Below are 10,707 nucleotides of genomic sequence, written 5' to 3'. Positions count from 1 at the left end.
AACTGATATCTGGAGAGCGGTGATGTCACTGCTGTATAATATATCTGATATCTGGAGAGCGGTGATGTCACTGCTGTATAATATAACTGATATCTGGAGAGCGGTGATGTCACTGCTGTATAATATATCTGATATCTGGAGAGCGGTGATGTCACTGCTGTATAATATAACTGATATCTGGAGAGCGGTGATGTCACTGCTGTATAATATAACTGATATCTGGAGAGCGGTGATGTCACTGCTGTATAATATATCTGATATCTGGAGAGCGGTGATGTCACTGCTGTATAATATAATATATCTGGAGAGCGGTGATGTCACTGCTGTATAATATAACTGATATCTGGAGAGCGGTGATGTCACTGCTGTATAATATAGCTGATATCTGGAGAGCGGTGATGTCACTGCTGTATAATATAACTGATATCTGGAGAGCGGTGATGTCACTGCTGTATAATATAACTGATATCTGGAGAGCGGTGATGTCACTGCTGTATAATATAACTGATATCTGGAGAGCGGTGATGTCACTGCTGTATAATATAACTGATATCTGGAGAGCGGTGATGTCACTGCTGTATAATATATCTGGAGAGCGGTGATGTCATTGCTGTATAATATAAAACGCTGGATGTATGGGAAGATCAAAGTCATGTTGGATAATTTATTATATCTGTTCCGGGGTTATAACAGTACAAAGACACATATAATGAGCGTCCGGTCGTGATGTCTCCTCCCCCTCTCCTCCTTGTCATCAGTCACATGACTACTCATGGTCCTATAAGAGGATGACAATATGTTGAGGTCCAGACTAGAGAGAAATCAGCTGCTCACACAAACGAGGGTCCTTGCTGAGCCGATCCTCGAGGGCGAGGTACTTTTTGGGGGCCAGTTCCTTGTGTCTGAGAAGAGACAGAAATAGTCACCAGCTGAAGATGAATGAGGAGGATTTACACAGACGGGGAGAATGGGGGCTCTTATTCAGCATGGGAACATAAACTCTATAAGTGGGCCATGATTTAGTGGCGATCACATGAATAGAAGTAATTTGGGCACTAGCACCATGACATCACAACATCAGTGCGGCACCTGTTCAGTCTGGTCTCCAGGATTTGGATGCGGAACATGACCTCGGAGCAGTACTCCAGGTATGCCGACTCGTCCTCCTGGTTTATGGATGGCTGGTTCTGGTGGTACCACTGCTGCTTCTTCTGCAGCTCCTGGGTCTCCTGATGAGGGGACAGGTGAGTAAAGGAAAGTAGCAGAGTTATATATGTGGTTATATACAGTGAGTATAGCGTGGAGTTCACACATTAGCATGGAGCACCGTGTAAGAATTTATTTGTAAAGTGACCAGACCCCAGGAATCAATGGGAATCAATGGGAATATCCGGGATCACTGCGGAGTCTATGGGAATATCCGGGATCACTGCAGAGTCTATGGGAATATCCGGGATCACTGCGGAGTCTATGGGGATATCCGGGATCACTGCGGAGTCTATGGGGATATCCGGGATCACTGCGGAGTCTATGGGGATATCCGGGATCACTGCGGAGTCTATGGGGATATCCGGGATCACTGCGGAGTCTATGGGGATATCCGGGATCACTGCGGAGTCTATCGAGATATCCGGGATCACTGCGGAGTCTATCGAGATATCCGGGATCACTGCGGAGTCTATCGAGATATCCGGGATCACTGCGGAGTCTATGGGAATATCCGGGATCACTGCGGAGTCTATGGGGATATCCGGGATCACTGCGGAGTCTATGGGGATATCCGGGATCACTGCGGAGTCTATGGGGATATCCGGGATCACTGCGGAGTCTATGGGGATATCCGGGATCACTGCGGAGTCTATGGGGATATCCGGGATCACGGCGGAGTCTATGGGGATATCCGGGATAACGGCGGAGTCTATGGGGATATCCGGGATCACTGCGGAGTCTATGGGGATATCCGGGATCACTGCGGAGTCTATCGAGATATCCGGGATCACTGCGGAGTCTATCGAGATATCCGGGATCACTGCGGAGTCTATCGAGATATCCGGGATCACTGCGGAGTCTATGGGAATATCCGGGATCACTGCGGAGTCTATGGGAATATCCGGGATCACTGCGGAGTCTATGGGAATATCCGGGATCTCTGCGGAGTCTATGGGGATATCCGGGATCACTGCGGAGTCTATCGAGATATCCGGGATCACTGCGGAGTCTATCGAGATATCCGGGATCACTGCGGAGTCTATGGGAATATCCGGAATCACTGCGGAGTCTATGGGGATATCCGGGATCACTGCGGAGTCTATGGGGATATCCGGGATCACTGCGGAGTCTATGGGGATATCCGGGATCACGGCGGAGTCTATGGGGATATCCGGGATCACTGCGGAGTCTATGGGGATATCCGGGATCACTGCGGAGCGTATGGGGATATCCGGAATCACTGCGGAGTCTATGGGAATATCCGGGATCACGGCAGAGTCTATGGGAATATCCGGGATCACGGCGGAGTCTATGGGAATATCCGGGATCACTGCGGAGTCTATGGGAATATCCGGGATCACTGCGGAGTCTATGGGGAGATCCGGGATCACTGCGGAGTCTATGGGGAGATCCGGGATCACTGCGGAGTCTATGGGAATATCCGGGATCACTGCGGAGTCTATGGGAATATCCGGGATCACTGCGGAGTCTATGGGGATATCCGGGATCACTGCGGAGTCTATGGGAATATCCGGGATCACTGCGGAGTCTATGGGGATATCCGGGATCACGGCGGAGTCTATGGGGATATCCGGGATCACGGCGGAGTCTATGGGAATATCCGGGATCACTGCGGAGTCTATGGGAATATCCGGGATCACTGCGGAGTCTATGGGGATATCCGGGATCACTGCGGAGTCTATGGGGATATCCGGGATCACTGCGGAGTCTATGGGGATATCCGGGATCACTGCGGAGTCTATGGGGATATCCGGGATCACTGCGGAGTCTATGGGGATATCCGGGATGAATGTGGAGTCTATGGGGATATCCGGGATGACTGCGGAGTCTATGGGAATATCCGGGATCACTGCGGAGTCTATGGGAATAGCCGGGATCACTGCGGAGTCTATGGGAATATCCGGGATCACTGCGGAGTCTATGGAGATATCCGGGATCACTGCGGAGTCTATGGAGATATCCGGGATCACTGCGGAGTCTATGGGAATATCCGGGATCACGGCGGAGTCTATGGGGATATCCGGGATCACGGCAGAGTCTATGGGGATATCCGGGATCACTGCGGAGTCTATGGAAAGATCCGGGATCACTGCGGAGTCTATGGGGATATCCGGGATCACTGCGGAGTCAATGGGGATATCCGGGATGACTGCGGAGTCTATGGGGATATCCGGGATGACTGCGGAGTCTATGGGGATATCCGGGATGACTGCGGAGTCTATGGGAATAGCCCGGATCACTGCGGAGTCTATGGGAATAGCCGGGATCACTGCGGAGTCTATGGGAATAGCCGGGATCACTGCGGAGTCTATGGGAATAGCCGGGATCACTGCGGAGTCTATGGGGATATCCGGGATGACTGCGGAGTCAGTTTACACCATACAGGAGTTTATGGGGCGGTAGATGGGACATAGTGATGTCTCCTCCATTACCTTCTCGAAGCGCGCCTGGATGAGATTGGCCTGCTGAATGAGTCTCTGCTTGAGGTCGCGCAGACAGTCGTCCTTCACCTGCTGGGCCTGCAGTCGTGTCAGCTTCTCCGAGTCTCCCAGAAGTGCCAAGAACGGTGCCAGATAATCCAGTTCCTGCACGGCGCGCCGCTGGTGTTGCTCCTGGAGGGCGCGCTCCTGTGACCAGACGATAACAGATCATTTCCACATACAATTTGCCCCCAGGTGGAGCGGCATCGCACATAGTGACCGCTCACCAGGGCCGCCCGCTGCTCCTTACTCTTCTCATTCCTCTCAGTGTCATAGATAGAAATTGTGAGCTGTGGATCTGCCTCTTCCTGAGCCCTCCTGGACAGGATCCCTAACACCTGCATGGGGGGCGACGGAGAAACCTCGTGTCAAGTACACCCCATTATCCATCAGTGCACCCCATCATACGTCACATCTATAGGTATACGCTCATCATTCGTCCCTGAACCCCATTATCCATCAGTGTACCCCATTATCCATCAGTGCACCCCATCATACGTCACATCTATAGGTATACTCATCATCCATCAGTGCACCCCATTATCCATCAGGGCACCCCATTATACATCACATCTATAGGTATACGCTCATCATCCGTCCCTGTACCCCATTATCCATCAGTGCACCCCATCATACGTCACATCTATAGGTATACTCATCATATGTCCCTGAACCCCATTATCCATCAGTGCACCCCATCATACGTCACATCTATAGGTATACTCATCATCCATCAGTGCACCCCATTATCCATCAGGGCACCCCATTATACATCACATCTATAGGTATACTCTCATCATCCTTCCCTGTACCCCATTATCCATCAGTGCACCCCATCATACGTCACATCTATAGGTATACTCATCATATGTCCCTGAACCCCATTATCCATCAGTGCACCCCATCATACGTCACATCTATAGGTATACTCTCATCATCCTTCCCTGTACCCAGTTATCCATCAGTGCACCCCATTATCCATCAGTGCACCCCATCATACGTCACATCTATAGGTATAGGCTCATCATCCGTCCCTGTACCCCATTATCCATCAGTGTACCCCATCATACGTCACATTAGTCACTGTACCCCATCACGTGTCACATCTATCACTGTACCCCATTATCCATCAGTGCACCCCATCATACATCACATCTATAGGTATACTCATCATCCATCAGTGCACCCCATTATCCATCAGTGCACCCCATCATACGTCACATCTAAAGGTATACTCTCATCATCCTTCCGTGTACCCCATCACGTGTCACATTAGTCACTGTACCCCATCACGTGTCACATCCATCACTGTACCCCATTATCCATCAGTGCACCCCATCATACGTCACATCCGTCATGTGTCACATCCATCACTGTACCCCATTATCCATCAGTGCACCCCATCATACGTCACATCCGTCATGTGTCACATCCATCACTGTACCCCATTATCCATCAGTGCACCCCATCATACGTCACATCCGTCATGTGTCACATCCATCACTGTACCCCATTATCCATCAGTGCACCCCATCATAAGTCACATCCGTCATGTGTCACATTCGTCACTGTACCCCATTATCCATCAGTGCACCCCATCATACGTCACATTGGTCAGGATACGTCATCATCCATCGGTGTACATTCTTCACATCGGACAGTATATACAGTGGAGGAAATAAGTATTTGATCCCTTGCTGATTTTGTAAGTTTGCCCACTGTCAAAGACATGAACAGTCTAGAATTTTTAGGCTAGGTTAATTTTACCAGTGAGAGATAGATTATATAAGAAAAACAGAAAATCACATTGTCAAAATGATCTCTATTTATTTGCATTGTGCACAGAGAAATAAGTATTTGATCCCTTTGGCAAACAAGACTTAATACTTGGTGGCAAAACCCTTGTTGGCAAGCACAGCAGTCAGACGTTTTTTGTAGTTGATGATGAGGTTTGCACACATGTTAGATGGAATTTTGGCCCACTCCTCTTTGCAGATCATCTGTAAATCATTAAGATTTCGAGGCTGTCACTTGGCAACTCGGATCTTCAGCTCCCTCCATAAGTTTTCGATGGGATTAAGGTCTGGAGACTGGCTAGGCCACTCCATGACTTTAATGTGCTTCTTTTTGAGCCACTCCTTTGTTGCCTTGGCTGTATGTTTCGGGTCATTGTCGTGCTGGAAGACCCAGCCACAAGCCTTTTTTAATGTCCTGGTGGAGGGAAGGAGGTTGTCACTCAGGATTTGACGGTACATGGCTCCATCCATTCTCCCATTGATGCGGTGAAGTAGTCCTGTGCCCTTAGCAGAGAAACACCCCCAAAACATAATGTTTCCACCTCCATGCTTGACAGTGGGGACGGTGTTCTTTGGGTCATAGGCAGCATTTCTCTTCCTCCAAACACGGCGAGTTGAGTTAATGCCAAAGAGCTGAATTTTAGTCTCATCTGACCACAGCACCTTCTCCCAATCACTCTCAGAATCATCCAGATGTTCATTTGCAAACTTCAGACGGGCCTGTACATGTGCCTTCTTGAGCAGGGGGACCTTGCGGGCACTGCAGGATTGTAATGTGTTACCAATGGTTTTCTTGGTGACTGTGGTCCCAGCTGCCTTGAGATCATTAACAAGTTCCCCCCGTGTAGTTTTCGGCTGAGCTCTCACCTTCCTCAGGATCAAGGATACCCCACGAGGTGAGATTTTGCATGGAGCCCCAGATCGATGTGGATTGACAGTCATTTTGTATGTCTTCCATTTTCTTACTATTGCACCAACAGTTGTCTCCTTCTCACCCAGCGTCTTACTTATGGTTTTGTAGCCCATTCCAGCCTTGTGCAGGTCTATGATCTTGTCCCTGACATCCTTAGAAAGCTCTTTGGTCTTGCCCATGTTGTAGAGGTTAGAGTCAGACTGATCATTGAGTCTGTGGACAGGAGTCTGTTATACAGGTGACCATGTAAGAGCTGTCTATAATGCAGGCACCAAGTTGATTTGGAGCAGTAACTGGTCTGGAGGAGGCTGAACTCTTAATGGTTGGTCGGGGGTCACATACTTATTTCTCTGTGCACAATGCAAATAAATATATAGAATTATGACAATGTGATTTTCTGTTTTTTTTTTTATATAATCTATCTCTCACTGGTAAAATTAACCTAGCCTAAAAATTCTAGACTGTTCATGACTCTGACAGTGGGCAAACTTACAAAATCAGCAAGGGATCAAATACTTATTTCCTTCACTGTATTTATATCCCTCTTCATTATAAGACGCCCTGGCAGCCCTGTGTAGTTTGTACCTCTGCTTCAGACTTCCGAACTGCCTCCTGAGCGCACTGCTCCCCCTGCTGGAGGTGAACAAGAGTCTCATAAACGTAGAGTTGTTTGTTAAATCGTTCCAATGGCTCCACCTGGTGGACAATACAGAGCGTGTAAGTAACGGCAGCGCCGGCAACCGGGAGCCCGACAAAGAGAAGGGAAACAAGCGCCCTGTAAACATTACAGCGCTGCCGCGTGAAGGGGTCGTGTTCTGGGCGTCAGCTGAGTCTCTGCCCCACGATGGAGCAACTCCAGTCCGTACGTCCGGAGGATCAGGCGCAATCAGCCCAGGAGAGGCTGAGAAAATGACCCGGTCCTGGGCATTGACTGACGGGCACAGAAAGCCTCAATGTTAGAGGAAAAAGGGCCGGCGTCGCCTTAAATGTGCGCCAACAATCTGCAAACCGGTTCTAGGAGGAGCGCCATTATGTGCAGGGCTCACCCCTGGCCCGCGTCTCCACACACAGCGCACTCATCATCCGTGTTGGAGGCTCCGAGAATCTCTGGTCGCAGACCCGGTAAAAATGCTGCGTTATTTTCTCCGATAAAATGTGGAAAACCCGACAGAACTGGTTAAAGTCAAGGTGTTCCGTCAGCGCTCGGGTCGGCCATGCGACGGATCCAACACTGCTGGGTTTTTTAGGTCTTTTCTGCTCCGATGATAGAGCCGTAAACCAAAAGCAGATGTGAACAGAGCCCAATACATACAATCAGTGGTGGAGGACCGTCCGTGTATCACATGATGGTGCCCAGCCAATCAGCATTCAGGAGACCGCCCTCAACTGACACGGACGTCCCTGTGTGTAGGATTCTTGATCGGTGGTGGGCGGGCAGCAGACCACTGGAGGGGTGCGCAGGCTTATACAGGAAACGTATGACATGACGAAGCGCAGCTTGTGTTTAACCCTTGAACGTATATTCTGTGATGTACCAGCGGCCTCCCCAGTAATCAGACACCCTGATCCAGACAAGATGCCCTCCACCCCCCCGGGGGCCGGCCTGCTTGTACCAGCTGAGGGCACTAGGGGGAAATTGCCTCCCACCTGAAAGAGACACTTATGCCCTGTCATTTCCCACTTTTTATATATCCTGTAGCGCCCCCTCCTGACATGTCCCGCACCATAGGTGACACACACACATGCCTGGCTCTACTGAGGACGGGTACAGGATAGCCCCTCGTCACCTGGTAGGAGATGCAGGTCTCGGGGCTCAGCACCACATGCGCCCCCTTCTCTCCTAGGGTGGGGGGCTTCAGGAACTCCCAGGTGGAAGTGGTGATGTGATCGGATTGCCGATGACAGCGGACATGGATTCGATCCTCAGTGATCAGAAAGATCCGCTCAGCTACATCCTCATTGGCCGCCTTTTCTGTGTTTCTATAGAAATGTTCCGTGATTCTCTGGAAATAACAAAAATTGTGAAAACAATCAAATTAGAATATTCACAAACGTATCTGAAATGTGAAAAGACGGTGTCAGCATCATCTCTACATGACCCCAGTCCCATATTACACGGGAGCGTCTGTATTACATGTGTGATATTACACGGGGAGCGTCTGTATTACATGTGTGATATTACACGGGAAGCATCTGTATTACATGTGCGATATTACAGGGGGAGCGTCTGTATTACATGTGTGATATTACACGGGAGCGTCTGTATTACATGTGTGATATTACACGGGGAGCGTCTGTATTACATGTGTGATATTACATGGGGGGAGCGTCTGTATTACATGTGTGATATTACACGGGGAGCGTCTGTATTACATGTGTGATATTACACGGGGAGCGTCTGTATTACATGTGTGATATTACACGGGAGCGTCTGTATTACATGTGTGATATTACACGGGGAGCGTCTGTATTACATGTGTGATATTACAGGGGGAGCGTCTGTATTACATGTGTGATATTACACGGGAGCGTCTGTATTACATGTGTGATATTACACGGGGAGCGTCTGTATTACATGTGTGATATTACACGGGGAGCGTCTGTATTACATGTGTGATATTACACGGGGGTGTCTGTATTACATGTGTGATATTACACGGGGAGTGTCTGTATTACATGTGTGATATTACACGGGGAGCGTCTGTATTACATGTGTGATATTACATGGGGGGAGCGTCTGTATTACATGTGTGATATTACACGGGAGCGTCTGTATTACATGTGTGATATTACACGGGGGTGTCTGTATTACATGTGTGATATTACACGGGAGCGTATGTATTACATGTGTGATATTACACGGGGAGCGTCTGTATTACATGTGTGATATTACACGGGGGTGTCTGTATTACATGTGTGATATTACACGGGGAGTGTCTGTATTACATGTGTGATATTACACGGGGAGCGTCTGTATTACATGTGATATTACACGGGGAGCGTCTGTATTACATGTGTGATATTACAGGGGGAGCGTCTGTATTACATGTGTGATATTACACGGGGGTGTCTGTATTACATGTGTGGTATTACACGGGGAGCGTCTGTATTACATGTGTGATATTACACGGGGAGCGTCTGTATTACATGTGTGATATTACACGGGGAGCGTCTGTATTACATGTGTGATATTACACGGGGAGCGTCTGTATTACATGTGTGATATTACACGGGGAGCGTCTGTATTACATGTGTGATATTACACGGGGGGCGTCTGTATTACATGTGTGATATTACACGGGGAGCGTCTGTATTACATGTGTGATATTACACGGGGAGCGTCTGTATTACATGTGTGATATTACATGGGGGGAGCGTCTGTATTACATGTGTGATATTACACGGGAGCGTCTGTATTACATGTGTGATATTACACGGGGGTGTCTGTATTACATGTGTGATATTACACGGGAGCGTATGTATTACATGTGTGATATTACACGGGGAGCGTCTGTATTACATGTGTGATATTACACGGGGGCGTCTGTATTACATGTGTGATATTACACGGGAGCGTCTGTATTACATGTGTGATATTACACGGGAGCGTCTGTATTACATGTGTGATATTACACGGGGAGCGTCTGTATTACATGTGTGATATTACACGGGGAGCGTCTGTATTACATGTGTGATATTACACGGGGAGCGTCTGTATTACATGTGTGATATTACACGGGGGTGTCTGTATTACATGTGTGATATTACACGGGGAGCGTCTGTATTACATGTGTGATATTACACGGGGAGCGTCTGTATTACATGTGTGATATTACACGGGGAGCGTCTGTATTACATGTGTGATATTACACGGGGAGCGTCTGTATTACATGTGTGATATTACACGGGGAGCGTCTATTACATGTGTGATATTACACGGGGAGCGTCTGTATTACATGTGTGATATTACACGGGGAGCGTCTGTATTACATGTGTGATATTACACGGGGAGCGTCTGTATTACATGTGTGATATTACACGGGAGCGTCTGTATTACATGTGTGATATTACACGGGGAGCGTCTGTATTACATGTATGATATTACACGGGGAGCGTCTGTATTACATGTGTGATATTACACGGGGAGCGTCTGTATTACATGTGTGATATTACACGGGGAGCGTCTGTATTACATGTGTGATATTACACGGGGAGCGTCTGTATTACATGTGTGATATTACACGGGGAGCGTCTGTATTACATGTGTGATATTACACGGGGAGCGTCT

The 10,707-nt window shown here is 48.5% G+C and overlaps 1 protein-coding gene across 1 annotated transcript in view; it reads right to left on the bottom strand.

Moving 5' to 3' along the window:
• Nucleotides 1-634: 634 nt before the first annotated feature.
• The window catches only part of DRC7 (dynein regulatory complex subunit 7), a gene marked incomplete at its 5' end in the record, with an annotated part of 59,270 nt that continues 49,197 nt past the window's right edge, over nt 635-10,707 (bottom strand). The window contains 6 exons of the mRNA XM_075836794.1: nt 635-902; nt 1,090-1,229; nt 3,663-3,857; nt 3,938-4,048; nt 7,005-7,115; nt 8,207-8,422. Coding sequence (XP_075692909.1) covers nt 812-902; nt 1,090-1,229; nt 3,663-3,857; nt 3,938-4,048; nt 7,005-7,115; nt 8,207-8,422 — 864 coding nt within the window. The remainder of the gene's footprint in view (nt 903-1,089; nt 1,230-3,662; nt 3,858-3,937; nt 4,049-7,004; nt 7,116-8,206; nt 8,423-10,707) is intronic.

The sequence above is a fragment of the Rhinoderma darwinii genome, chromosome 9, assembly GCF_050947455.1.
Source record: "Rhinoderma darwinii isolate aRhiDar2 chromosome 9, aRhiDar2.hap1, whole genome shotgun sequence".
Classification (NCBI taxonomy): Eukaryota; Metazoa; Chordata; class Amphibia; order Anura; family Rhinodermatidae; genus Rhinoderma; species Rhinoderma darwinii.
This window is presented reverse-complemented; position numbering and strand designations above follow the sequence as displayed.